Source organism: Entelurus aequoreus, linkage group LG27 (assembly GCF_033978785.1).
Source record: "Entelurus aequoreus isolate RoL-2023_Sb linkage group LG27, RoL_Eaeq_v1.1, whole genome shotgun sequence".
Taxonomy (NCBI): Eukaryota; Metazoa; Chordata; class Actinopteri; order Syngnathiformes; family Syngnathidae; genus Entelurus; species Entelurus aequoreus.
This window is the reverse complement of record NC_084757.1, coordinates 32,015,467-32,030,626: the sequence shown is the minus strand read 5'-3', so window position 1 is coordinate 32,030,626 and position 15,160 is coordinate 32,015,467. Positions and strand designations below refer to the sequence as shown.

Below are 15,160 nucleotides of genomic sequence, written 5' to 3'. Positions count from 1 at the left end.
CCCGGGAGCGCAGTCTTCCAAAGGCAGAGGAGGCTGAGTTGATACGAGCCTGGATGTCATCATCGATCTGGCATGTTGGGGTCAGAGTACTGCCGAGGTAGCAAAATTGCTCAACGAGTTTGAGGGGTGTGCCGCTGATGGTAAAGACAGGGGGTGTAGGGGATGGGGACCTCTCCTGGATGAGAACCTCTGTTTTCTGGATGTTGATCACCAGACCTAGTGAGCGGTAGACTGATGACATGGTGTCTAGTGCATGCTGCATGGCATCAGGAGTGTGGGCGAGGAGTGCGCAGTCGTCTGCATATTGCAGCTCCTGGATGTTGGTGCCTGACATCTTCGTCTTTGCCTGTAGGCGCCGGATGTTGAATAGGCTCCCATCCAGGCGAAACTCGATGGAGACACCACTATCCTTTGTGATGGACTGGCGGAATAGGAGTGTGGCTGCTGCCAGGAAAAGATTGAAGATCGCTGGGGCCAGTACACACCCCTGCTTCACCCCTACTTTCACTGGGAAAGAGGGGGACTGTTCACTGCCTACAAGTACACAGGCCTGCATACCATCGTGAAACTGTTTTAGGATGCTGAGAAACTTGGGGGGGACACCAAACTTCCTGAGGATGCTCCAGAGCAAATCACGGTCAACTGTGTCAAAGGCCTTGGTGAGGTCAATAAAGGTAATGTAGAGGTCCTTGTTTTGTTCCCTGCATTTCTCCTGGATTTGACGGGCAGCGAAGATCATGTCTAGTGTACTTCGGTTCTTTCTGAAGCCACACTGTGTCTCTGGGAGGATGCCCTCTGCTAGAAATGAAAGGCGAGAAAGCATAATTTTCGCAAGTACCTTGCCGGCCACTGAGAGAAGGGAGATACCACGACTGTTTCCACAAGATGATTTATCTCCTTTCTTCTTGTAGATGGTGACAATGTTGCTGTCTTTCCATTCTTGAGGCAGGGCCTCCCTGTGCCAGATGGCTAGTATGAAATGAAACAGCTTCCGCTTCAGTAGATAGCCTCCCTTCTTCAGTATCTCAGCCGGAATTCCGTCAGGGCCAGGGCTCTTGTTGTTTTTGAGGCTCCTGATTGCAGTAAGGACCTCACTGAACATGGGGGGATCATCAAGGAAGGGAGAAGGCGGGAGATCTGGGAGTGCATTGAGCACTGATGGATCAGAGGGGTTTATTTTATTGAGCAGTGAGTCGAAGTGCTCAGCCCAACGCTCAAGAATTTGTTGTTTATCCTTGAATAACACGTGTCCGTCTGCGGATCTTACTGGAGCGATGCTTCGCTTTTGTGGGCCATAGATGGATTTTGCAGCAGCGTAGAATGCGTAGGTATTATTAGCATCTGCATATCCCTGGATCTCCTGGGCTTTTTTGAGCCACCACTCATTTTCCATGAACCGCAGTTGTTTCTGTGTCTCAGCTCTGGTTGTTTTATAATGGTGGAGGAGTGATGGAGAGTGAGGGTTGGAGAGCAGGGCAGCATGGGCTTTGCGCTTGGCGTCCAGCAGCTCCTGTATTTCTACCGAGCTGTTGTCGAACCAGTCTTGATGGTGCTTCTGAGTAAAGCCGATGGTTTCAGAGGCAGCTTGATGTAATGTTGACCTCAGTTTTGCCCACTCACTGTCCATGTCACAGGTGGTGCCGTAGTCCTCCAAGGTGGAAAGCCCCGCAGCTAGCTTGCTGCGGTAGTGAGATGTACACTCTGGAGAATCCAGGGCCCTGCAGTTCAGTCGCTTTCTTGGCTGCTGTTTCTTGTGCGGGGGTCGGATTTTCATCCTCAGCTTGGATCTGATCAGCCGGTGGTCAGTCCAGCATTCAGCCCCACGTAAGGCCCTGGTTACGCAGACGTCTTGTCGATCTTGTTGTCGTGTAATTATATAGTCCAGCAGGTGCCAATGTTTGGACCGTGGGTGCATCCAAGATGTTATGTATTTCTTTTTTAACTGAAAAATTGTGTTAGTGATGAGAAGTTGGTGCTCAGAGCACAGAGAGAGGAGTCGAATGCCGTTGTTGTTTATTTTCCCAGATCCATGAGGCCCGATTATTGTAGTCCAGAGCTGGGCATCTGTGCCAACTCGGGCATTGAAGTCACCCATGAGGACAAGCTTATCGGACTTAGGGACTCTGGATAGGGCAGCCGCAAGAGACTCGTAGAAGGCATCTTTGATGTTACTATCAGCATCCAGGGTAGGGGCATACGCACTGAGTAGCGTAGCAAACCGGCCTTTCACCAGGGGGATACGCCAGGTCATGAGCCGCTCACTGATGCCTTGGGGGGACTCTGGGATGTTATTGAGTAATTTGCTTTTTACAGCAAAGCCAACTCCATGGAGCCTACGTTCGCCTTCCGGGAGACCCTTCCAGAAGAAGGTGTAGCCTTCGCCGACTTCTGTCAGGGAGTCTTCACCCGACAACCGAGTTTCGCTGAGTGCTGCGATGTCGACATTGTATCTCTTGAGCTCATGTGCAATGAGCGCCGTCCGTCTATGAGGTCTCTCCGTCCCATCCTGCGTGTCGAGGAGGGTGCGGACGTTCCAGGTAGCCAGGTGTATAGTCATATGCTTTCCTTTGTTATGTTTTCGACCGCAGTAGGGGATGCCTTGGTGGCTGCGGTTTGCCACCCAGGTGTGAGGAACAGACAATTTTTGGGTCACCTTTTCCAGACCCTTCCCCAATTTGGGGTGAGCAGTGCGGACCCTAAATAGGGCTGCTCAGTCACATGGGCAGCTGCCGAAGGAAGATCATGTTCCTGATTCCAATCTTCACAACGACCATCACACCCATGCCGCCTCTGTGCAGGATTCAAGCTAGGAGCTCCCAGTCACATCCTTGACCTGCCCCCGTCGCTTTATCCTGTCGCCAGAGGACTTTTCGGAAGAAGCTGAAGCCTGCGCAAAGAGTGTATTTGTGTGAGGGATGGTGCGCGCAGTTCCTTCCCCCACAATCTTGGCCACACCCACCATATTCCAGTGGCACGAGAAAAACTTGAGACGACCTTCAGGTGAGTGCAGTTGCAGGGGACTGCCAGAGATCCGGTCTGCTGGAAACCTGCCCATGTGTGTGTCCCCGGAGCACAGATTTTTCATTTGGGGTTTACTCCCGTAGCCATACTGCCTCCCGGTTTTACCCACATGGCTGTGGGGTGCCTTCAGCACATTGCTTTTCTGTCAGGGTGTGCTCCCTTAGCCTTTGCCTAAATAAGCTGACCCACAAGGCAATGGGGCTATTTACCCATAGTTGGGGCAGGGTTGACGGGCGTCAGGGCGTGTTCCACACAAAGGTGGGCCTATACGCCACGTCTCTGGGGCCCACTGCTGCTCCGAGATCCCCTTCAGTTTAGTTCGGGGTCTGCAAAGACCCTTATCCGTGTGTGGCCACGAGGAGGCACTGAAGGAGTCTTGGTGGTGGAGAGGCTTTGTACCAGCAGGAGGAGACTTACACACTCGGCTCCTCTTTTCACCCCCCGAAGGGGGCTAGCTGGCGGCGGTAGCTGTAAGCAGAGAGTAGCAAGCAGAAAGCAACATGCACTATCTACAGACATCTCTCTACTTCTACTGCACTAGACGCGTCACACACACCCTGTGTGGATACACACACACACACACACACACACACACACACACACACACACACACTGGTTGTAATTTGGAATGGGGACCAAGTTTTTGATCATGACTTGTGGGGACCACCCTTTCTACAGGTTGTGGAGGCATAATAAAAATGGTGTAAAATGGCCACTGGCCAGTTAGCTCATACACGTCTTTAAATCTCTGGATTGATGAAGTAATGTGCTGATCATTCTTACTGGGGACCCGGGGGAAAAAGAGTTCATATGGTTCATGGGGACCAAATTTAAATAATTTTGCATAAATCACACAAATTTGTATGTGACTACTGAGGACCATTAAAAAATAAAAAAAAAGTACAAATGAAATATGACATGATCCTCAGAATACAGCACTACAGCTGTCCTCTTATAGGAAGTTTCACCACTTAAATGTTAAAGCAAATCCTGCATCTTCTGTGACATTCCTGAAAACTGCTATTTAGCAGTAATGAAGTTGTACCAGCTACAGCCCGATGAGGGGGCTGCTGTGCAAATGTCTCACACTCAAACTAACCAGTAAACATGTTTTATGGGCCAAAGCTTAAAAATCAATTAGGCATCTTCAGAATGGATCTGACTATCATTTAAAAAGGTTTCCCTTTAGGGCAGTGGTCCCCAACCACCGGTCTGTGGATCGATTGGTACCGGGCCGCACAAGAAATTAAAAAAAATAAATAAATAAATAAATAAATATATATATATATATATATATATATATATATATATATATATATATATATATATATATATATATATATATATATATATATATATATATATATATTTTTTTTTTTTAATTTATTTATTAAATCAACAAAAAAACAAAACAAAACAAACAAACAAACAAACAAAAAAAAAAATAAAAAAAAAAAAAAAAATATATATATATATATATATATATATATATATATATATATATATATATATATATATATATATATATATATATATATATATAATTTAAAAAAAAAATTATTTATTAAATCAACAAAAAAAATAAAAAAATACACTTACAATTAGTGCACCAACCCAAAAAACCTCCCTCCCCCATTTCCACTCCTTCCCACAAAAGGGTTGTTTCTTTCTGTTATTAATATTCTGGTTCCTACATTATATATCAATATAGATCAATACAGTCTGCAGGGATACAGTCCGTAAGCACGTATGATTGTATTTTTTTATGACAAAATTATTTTTTTTTTTTAAATACAATTTTTTGCGCCCTAAAATGTGTTAATACTGTGTTATACTTAATTATTATACTTATTACACACCAGATGTTTGATTGTAACGTGTATCTTAGTTGTGGTTTTCATAACAATTTTTGGAGGTGTTGAAATCGCCATGTAAAATAGCTAATGCTAATCAGTAGCATGTCAATAGCAAAGTCAATGTATATTAGCATCAAGCTAGCGTTTGTTTGTTTTTTTTGTTTTTTTTTAGAAAAGAGGAGCCTCACCTAATTCACGTTTTTTGAGTTCAGTTTCTTCGTTGGCATTGAACATTGCAACATTACCTAGAGGCAGTTTGGCTGAGTCCGCTCTCAGTGCTGCTGGAGTGATTGACAAAGTCGGCAAGGCGCAACCTCGATTCTACGTGAATCGATGCCAGGTGGGAACAGATTAATTCGGTCGGTGCCAAAAAAGTACCAGATTCGGAACAATCAAAAAAAAAAAAAATTCTTGTTGTCTCGTCTCTCGCATCAAAATCTCTTTTTCCCACCAGTCACACACTAATTCACAATACCAGCATGGGCCAACAAAAAAATGTGCCTCCGAAAATTTGAGAACACTTCTTTGAATGTTGATCAATGTTGCCGTCAATTACAGTAAAATCCCAGAGTTTTAACAAGCAGCTCGCATTGTAGTTTCCAACATCAAAGTGCTGTTTTTGTTATGTGGAGGGCCCCCAGGACTGCGTTCGCCCGGGGCCCCTTAATGACTACACCCGCCCCTGGACAGCCTGTGCAACCGCCCGACTCACCCGCTGTCTCCATTTTCGATGACGACCAGCTCCTCGTCAGAAGTGGGACTGGACAGGCGGTGTCTGGTCGAAAAGGAGATCTCACTATTGACTTTTGCCATGTTGTCGGTGTCGATGCTGTAGTTGTGTGGCCCTGCGGATAAAGACATCGGTGTAAAAAACAGACTTCATGACTTCAGCTCGTCATGTGTATCCGCCAATATTTACATACAGCGGTGGTTCTCAAACATTTTTCCACCGAGTACCACCTCCGAAAAAACAACCATAATGACAGCATTCAAATACTGTGGCGTAGTAGGCCCAAGTATTCATTAAAAATAAGGCGTAGGTTTAATATTTTGGCCACTGTAACATGTGGACTGTGACGCAACAGTTTGTTTACATGTACAACTTTCTCCGACGCTCCCACGGAAAGACGTGTTTTGTGCCACTCCTTCTTTGTCTCGTTTTGTCCACCAAATGTTTTATGCTGTGCGTGAATGCACAAAGGTGAGCTTTGGTGATGTTATTGACTTGTGTGGAGTGCTAATCAGGCATATTTGGTCAGTGCATGACTGCAAGCTAATCCATGCTAACACGCTATTTCGGCTAGCTGTATGTACATATTGCATCATTATGCCTCGTTTGTAGGTATATTTGAGCTCATTTAATTTCCTTTCCTCATGTCCTCTGTGTGTTTAATTTACAAACCCCGTTTCCATATGAGTTGGGAAATTGTGTTAGATGTAAATATAAACGGAATATAATGATTTGCAAATCCTTTTCAACCCATATTCAATTGAATGCACTACAAAGACAACATATTTGATGTTCAAAGTTTTTTTTTGCAAATAATAATTAACTTAGAATTTCATGGCTGCAGCACGTGCCAAAGTAGTTGGGAAAGGGCATGTTCACCACTGTGTTACATGGCCTTTCCTTTTAACAACACTCAGTAAAGGTTTGGGAACTGAGGAGACACATTTTTGAAGCTTCTCCGGTGGAATTCTTTCCCATTCTTGCTTGATGTACAGCTTAAGTTGTTCAACAGTCCGGGGGTCTCCCTTGTGCTATTTTAGGCTTCATAATGCGCCACACATTTTCAATGGGAGACAGGTCTGGACTACAGGCAGGCCAGTCTAGTACCCGCACTCTTTTACTATGAAGCCACGTTGATGTAACACGTGGCTTGGCATTGTCTTGCTGAAATAAGCAGGGGCGTCCATGGTAACGTTGCTTGGATGGCAACATATGTTGCTCCAAAACCTGTATGTACCTTTCAGCATTAATGGTGCCTTCACAGATGTGTAAGTTACCCATGTCTTGGGCACTAATACACCACCATACCATCACACATGCTGCCTTTTACACTTTGCGCCTAGAACAATCCGGATGGTTCTTTTCCTCTTTGGTCCGGAGGACACGACGTCCACAGTTTCCAAAAACAATTTGAAATGTGGACTCGTCAGACCACAGAACACTTTTCCACTTTGTATCAGTCCATCATAGATGAGCTCAAGCCCAGCGAAGCCGACGGCATTTCTGGGTGTTGTTGATAAACGGTTTTCGCCTTGCATAGGAGAGTTTTAACTTACACTTACAGATGTAGCGACCAACTGTAGTTACTGACAGTGGGTTTCTGAAGTGTTCCTGAGCCCATGTGGTGATATCCTTTACACACTGATGTCGCTTGTTGATGCAGTACAGCCTGAGGGATGGAAGGTCACGGGCTTAGCTGCTTACGTGCAGTGATTTCTCCAGATTCTCTGAACCCTTTGATGATATTACGGAGCGTAGATGGTGAAATCCCTAAATTCCTTGCAATAGCTGGTTGAGAAAGGTTTTTCTTAAACTGTTCAACAATTTGCTCACGCATTTGTTGACAAAGTGGTGACCCTCGCCCCATCCTTGTTTGTGAATGACTGAGCATTTCATGGAATCTACTTTTATACCCAATCATGGCACCCACCTGTTCCCAATTAGCCTGCACACCTGTGGGATGTTCCAAATAAGTGTTTGATGAGCATTCCTCAACTTTATCAGTATTTATTGCCACCTTTCCCAACTTCTTTGTCACGTGTTGCTGCCATCAAATTCTAAAGTTAATAATTATTTGCAAAAAAAAAAAAAGTTTATCAGTTTGAACATCAAATATGTTGTCTTTGTAGCATATTCAATTGAATATGGGTTGAAAATGATTTGCAAATCATTGTATTCCGTTTATATTTACATCTAACACAATTTCCCAACTCATATGGAAACAGGGTTTGTATATTTGCATGTTTCATTATACATTATCTGTATGTAATATTGGCTGCATTTTTAATAGTTGTTTGTGCGCAAAGTTGTTCCAGACCACAGCAAACGTCACCATTTTGCTCCAGACCACATAAAACGTTGCGGTGTTGTTCCAGACCATAGCAAACGTTGCCATTTTGTTTCAGACCACAGCAAATGTAACCATTTTGTTCCAGACCATAGCAAACGGTGCCATGTTGTTCCAGACCACAACAAACGTTACCATTTTGTTCCAGACCCCTGCAAACGTAATCATTTTGTTCCGGACCACAGCAAATGTAACCATTTTGTTCCAGACCATAGCAAACGGTGCCATGTTGTTCCAGACCACAGCAAACATTACCATGTTGTTCCAGATCATAGCAAACGTTGCCATTTTGTTTCAGACCACAGCAAACGTAACCATTTTGTTCCAGACCATAGCAAACGGTGCCATAATATTCCAGACCACAGCAAACGTTACAATGTTCTTCCAGACCATAGCAAACGTTGCCATTTTGTGTCAGACCACAGCAAACTTTACCATTTTGTTCCAGACTACAGCAAACGTAAACATTTTGTTCCAGACCATAGCAAACGGTGCCATGTTGTTCCAGACCACAGCAAACGTTGCCATGTTCTTCCAGACCATAGCAAACGTTGCCATTTTGTTGCAGATCATAGCAAACGGTGCCATGTTGTTCCAGACCACAGCAAACGTTGCAATGCTGTTCCAGACCACAGCTAACGTTACCATTTTGTTCCAGACCATAGCAAACGGGGCCATGTTGTTCCAGACCACAGCAAATGTTACCATTTTGTTCCAGACCACAGCAAACATAACCATTTTGTTCCGGACCATAGCAAACGGTATCATGTTGTTCCAGACCACAGCAAATGTAACCATTTTGTTCCAGACCATAGCAAACGGTGCCATGTTGTTCCAGACCACAGCAAACATAACCATTTTGTTCCAGACCATAGCAAACGGTGCCATGTTGTTCCAGACCACAGCAAACATAACCATTTTGTTCCAGACCATAGCAAACGGTGCCATGTTGTTCCAGACCACAGCAAACGTTGCCATGTTGTTCCAGACTATAGCAAACATCGCCATGTTGTTCCAGACCACTGCAAACGTAACCATTTTGTTCCAGACCACAGCAAACGTAACCACTTTGTTCCAGACCACAGCAAACATTGCGATGTTGTTCCAGACCACTGCAAACGTAACCATTTTGTTTCAGACCATTGCAAACGGTGCCATGTTGTTCCAGACCACAGCAAACGTTACCATGTTGTTCCAGACCATAGCAAACATTATCATTTTGTCCCAGACCCCTGCAAATGTAACCATTTTGTTTCAGACCATAGAAAACGGTGCCATGTTGTTCCAGACCACAGAAAACGTTACCATGTTGTTCCAGACCATAGAAACGTTGCCATTTTGTTCCAGACCACTGCAAACGTAACCATTTTGTTCCAGACCACTGCAAACGTAACTATTTTTTTTCAGACCATAGCAAATGGTGCAATGTTGTTCCAGACCACAGCAAACGTTGCAATGTTGTTCCAGACCACAGCAAACGTTGCAATGTTCCAGACCACAGCAAACGTTTCAATGTTGTTCCAGACCACAGCAAACGTTGCAATATTGTTCCAGACCATAGCAAACGTTACCATGTTGTTCCAGACCATAGCAAACGTTGCCATTTTGTTCCAGACCACTGCAAACAGTGCCATGTTGTTCCAGACCATAGCAAACGGTGCCATGTTGTTCCAGACCACAGCAAACATTGCCATGTTGTTCCAGACCATAGCAAACGTTGCCATTTTGTTCCAGACCACAGCAAACATTGCCATTTTGTTCCAGACCATTGCAAATGGTGCCATTTAGTTCCAGGCCACAGCAAACGCTACCATATTGTTCCAGACCATAGCAAATGTTGCCATTTTGTTTCAGACCACAGCAAACGTTACCATTTTGTCCCAGACCACAGCAAAGGTAAACCAGCTTGCAAAGATGGTAATAAATCCATTAGAAGAAGACAGCCTGCCGTTTCCTTTAACTTGGACACACACATCTGTGCCAGTCATTTCCCTGTTGGTGCCTTTTATACAAAAAGTGAAAAAAATGCCAGCTTTTACAGGAAGTTTAAAAATATTTTTTAAAGTTGCCTCTGAGATGTGTCGGAAACGTTTTGCCTGAAGGAGTAACATGTCGATCAATCCGTAACAGGGTGCTTCATTAAGCATTCCTAGCCCCTTCCTTCTCAGTCAACGATAAGAATGTAAAGGCAATGTGAGACGCTCCCCCCCTAGATTTTGCAGACGCCAAAAACTTTCAACATTTCTAACTTGGCTCCACAGTTTCGGATGCGGATTAGAATTGGTACAGGTGAGGATGGTGACACCATAAAGTACCGCATGGGTCAGCACTTATTGGCACTTATTCGTGGTGGGTTGAGCCTGTGGGCCGAAACTGTTCCTCGCCATCACCAATGAAACTGTCATGACTTGACTTTAAATCTAGTATTTACAAAACCCAAAACCAGTGAAGTCGTCACGTTGTGTAAATTGGTGAATAAAAACTGAATACAATGTTTTGCAAATCCTTTTCAACTTATATTCAATAGAATAGACTGCAAAGACAAGATATTTCATGTTCCAACTGGAAAACCTTTGTTTTTTTTTTTGCAAATATTAGCTCATTTGGAATTTGATGCCTGCAACATGTTTCAAAAAAGCTGGCACAAGTGGCAAAAAAGACTGAGGAAAGTTGAGGAATGCTCATCAAACACTTATTTGGAAAATCCCACAGGTGAACAGGCTAATTGGGAACAGGTGGGTGCCATGATTGGGTATAAAAGCAGCTTCCATGAAATGCTCAGTCATTCACCACTTTGTCAACTAATGCGTGAGCAAATTGTTGAACCGTTTAAGAACAACATTTCTCAACCAGCTATTGCAAGGAATTTAGGGATTTCACCATCTACGGTCCGTAATATCATCAAAATGTTCAGAGAATCTGGAGAAATCACTGCACGTAAGCAATGATATTATGGACCTTCGATCCCTCAGGCGGTACTGCAACAAAAAGCGACATTAGTGTGTAAAGGATATCACCACATGGGCTCAGGAACACTTCAGAAACCCACTGTCAGTAAGTACGGTTGGTCGCTACATCTGTAAGTGCAAGTCAAGTGTTTCTGGGTGTTGTTGATAAATAAAGCCATTTGTCAACAACACCCAGAAACACCGCCGACTTCGTTTGGGCCCGAGCTCATCTAAGAACCATCCGGATTGTTCTAGGCGCAAAGTGTAAAAGCCAACATGTGTGATGGTATGGGGGTGTATTAGTGCCCAAGACATGGGTAACTTACACATCTGTGAAGGCACCATTAATGCTGAAAGGTACATACAGGTTTTGGAGCAACATATGTTGCCATCCAAGCAACGCCAGAGACCGTTCACTCAAAACATACATTACTAAATGATTTATTAGGGCCCCAATCTAGCCAGGACTGCTGCCACTGTCACGGCACGGCCAGGAAGTGTCGGACGCCCACCACTCGTCTTCATAAGACTCTCGCCAGTTATGTCACGCTCTGAAAAAAGTGTGTCGGCGTGGACGTGCCTTGACGACAACACATCCAAGAAAGCTTGCGGGTCTTTCCGAGAGTCACCACAGTGTGAGCTAAAAATAGCTCCTCCTTATGTCCTTAGCGCTAAACAGGATCAGTGCTCTGTGTGTGAACGGTCAGCGCTGTCTTTAAAATAAGTCAAAGCTTACGGCTCGCTGCGTTGGCGGGTGAATATAGCAGCCCTAAGTCCATTAGGCGGCTCTTTGGGAGCACATACAGTAGTTACAGGCTGCAGGCTTTCCTCCGCCTCGCACCGTACGTGTAGACCGGACGAGTCCTCAGGACACCATATCTCGTCTTTACACTATGGACTGGACTCTCACACTATTATGTTGGATCCACTATGGACTGGACTCTCACACTATTATGTTAGATCCACTATGGACTGGACTCTCACACTATTATGTTAGATCCACTATGGACTGGACTCTCACACTATTATGTTAGATCCACTATGGACTGGACTCTCACACTATTATGTTAGACCCCCTATGGCCTGGACTCTCACACTATTATGTTGGATCCACTATGGACTGGACTCTCACACTATTATGTTGGATCCACTATGGACTGGACTCTCACACTATTATGTTAGATCTACTATGGACTGGACTGTCACTATTATTTTAGATCCACTATGGACTGGACTCACACACTATTATGTTAGATCCACTATGGACTGGACTCTCACACTATTATGTTGGATCCACTATGGACTGGACTCTCACACTATTATGTTAGATCTACTATGGACTGGACTGTCACTATTATTTTAGATCCACTATGGACTGGACTCACACACTATTATGTTAGATCCACTATGGACTGGACTCTCACACTATTATGTTAGCTCCACTATGGCCTGGACTCTCACACTAATATGTTGGATCCACTATGGACTGGACTCTCACACTATTATGTTAGATCCACTATGGACTGGACTCTCACACTATTATGTTGGATCCACTATGGACTGGACTCTCACACTATTATGTTAGATCCACTATGGACTGGACTGTCACTATTATTTTAGATCCACTATGGACTGGACTCACACACTATTATGTTAGATCCACTATGGACTGGACTCTCACACTATTATGTTGGATCCACTATGGACTGGACTCTCACACTATTATGTTAGATCTACTATGGACTGGACTGTCACTATTATTTTAGATCCACTATGGACTGGACTCACACACTATTATGTTAGATCCACTATGGACTGGACTCTCACACTATTATGTTAGATCCACTATGGACTGGACTGTCACTATTATGTTAGATCCACTATGGACTGGACTGTCACTATTATGTTAGATCCACCATGGACTGGACTCTTACAATATTATGTTAGATCCACTATGGACTGGACTCTTACAATATTATGTTAGATCCACTATGGACTGGACTCACATACTATTATGTTTGATCCACTATGGACTGGACTCTCACACTATTATGTTAGATCTACTATGGACTGGACTCTCACTATTATGTTAGATCCACTATGGACTGGACTCTCACTATTATGTTAGTTCCACTATGGACTGGACTCTCACACTATTATGTTGGATCCACTATGGACTGGACTCTCACACTATTATGTTAGATCCATTATGGACTGGACTCTCACTATTATGTTAGATCCACTGTGGACTGGACTCTCACTATTATGTTAGATCCACTATGGACTGGACTCTCACTATTATGTTAGATCCACTATGGACTGGACTCACACACTATTATGTTAGATCCACTATGGACTGGACTGTCACACTATTATGTTAGATCCACTATGGACTGGACTGTCACTATTTTGTTAGATCCACTATGGACTGGACTCTCACTATTACGTTAAATCCACTATGGACTGGACTCTCACTATTATGTAAGATCCACTATGGACTGGACTCTCACTATTATGTTAAATCGACTATGGACTGGACTCTCACTATTATGTTAGATCCACTATGGACTGGACTCTCACTATTATGTTAAATCGACTATGGACTGGACTCTCACTATTATGTTAGATCCACTATGGACTGGACTCTTACAATATTATGTTAGATCCACTATGGACTGGACTCTCACACTATTATGTTAGATCCACTATGGACTGGACTCTCACACTATTATGTTAGATCTACTATGGACTGGACTCTCACACTATTATGTTAGATCCACTATGGACTGGACTCTCACTATTATGTTAGATCCACTATGGACTGGACTCACACATTGTTATGTTTGATCCACTATGGACTGGACTCTCACACTATTATGTTAGATCTACTATGGACTGGACTCTCACACTATTATGTTAGATCCACTATGGACTGGACTCTCACTATTATGTTAGATCCACTATGGACTGGACTCACACATTGTTATGTTTGATCCACTATGGACTGGACTCTCACACTATTATGTTAGATCTACTATGGACTGGACTGTCACTATTATTTTAGATCCACTATGGACTGGACTCACACACTATTATGTTAGATCCACTATGGACTGGACTCTCACACTATTATGTTAGCTCCACTATGGCCTGGACTCTCACACTAATATGTTGGATCCACTATGGACTGGACTCTCACACTATTATGTTAGATCCACTATGGACTGGACTCTCACACTATTATGTTGGATCCACTATGGACTGGACTCTCACACTATTATGTTAGATCCACTATGGACTGGACTGTCACTATTATTTTAGATCCACTATGGACTGGACTCACACACTATTATGTTAGATCCACTATGGACTGGACTCTCACACTATTATGTTGGATCCACTATGGACTGGACTCTCACACTATTATGTTAGATCTACTATGGACTGGACTGTCACTATTATTTTAGATCCACTATGGACTGGACTCACACACTATTATGTTAGATCCACTATGGACTGGACTCTCACACTATTATGTTAGATCCACTATGGACTGGACTGTCACTATTATGTTAGATCCACTATGGACTGGACTGTCACTATTATGTTAGATCCACCATGGACTGGACTCTTACAATATTATGTTAGATCCACTATGGACTGGACTCTTACAATATTATGTTAGATCCACTATGGACTGGACTCACATACTATTATGTTTGATCCACTATGGACTGGACTCTCACACTATTATGTTAGATCTACTATGGACTGGACTCTCACTATTATGTTAGATCCACTATGGACTGGACTCTCACTATTATGTTAGTTCCACTATGGACTGGACTCTCACACTATTATGTTGGATCCACTATGGACTGGACTCTCACACTATTATGTTAGATCCATTATGGACTGGACTCTCACTATTATGTTAGATCCACTGTGGACTGGACTCTCACTATTATGTTAGATCCACTATGGACTGGACTCTCACTATTATGTTAGATCCACTATGGACTGGACTCACACACTATTATGTTAGATCCACTATGGACTGGACTGTCACACTATTATGTTAGATCCACTATGGACTGGACTGTCACTATTTTGTTAGATCCACTATGGACTGGACTCTCACTATTACGTTAAATCCACTATGGACTGGACTCTCACTATTATGTAAGATCCACTATGGACTGGACTCTCACTATTATGTTAAATCGACTATGGACTGGACTCTCACTATTATGTTAGA

General features: G+C 43.4%; 1 protein-coding gene across 5 annotated transcripts in view; it reads right to left on the bottom strand.

Annotated features, from left to right (window-relative positions):
* LOC133644395 (cyclic nucleotide-gated channel cone photoreceptor subunit alpha-like) overlaps positions 1-15,160 on the bottom strand; it is an 85,476-nt gene that overhangs the window by 8,113 nt on the left and 62,203 nt on the right. For all 5 annotated transcript variants that reach the window (XM_062038823.1, XM_062038825.1, XM_062038822.1 and 2 more), the window contains exon 2: positions 5,590-5,722. In XM_062038823.1, the coding sequence (XP_061894807.1) occupies positions 5,590-5,690 (101 nt within the window). In that variant the 5' untranslated portion in view covers positions 5,691-5,722. The remainder of the gene's footprint in view (positions 1-5,589; positions 5,723-15,160) is intronic.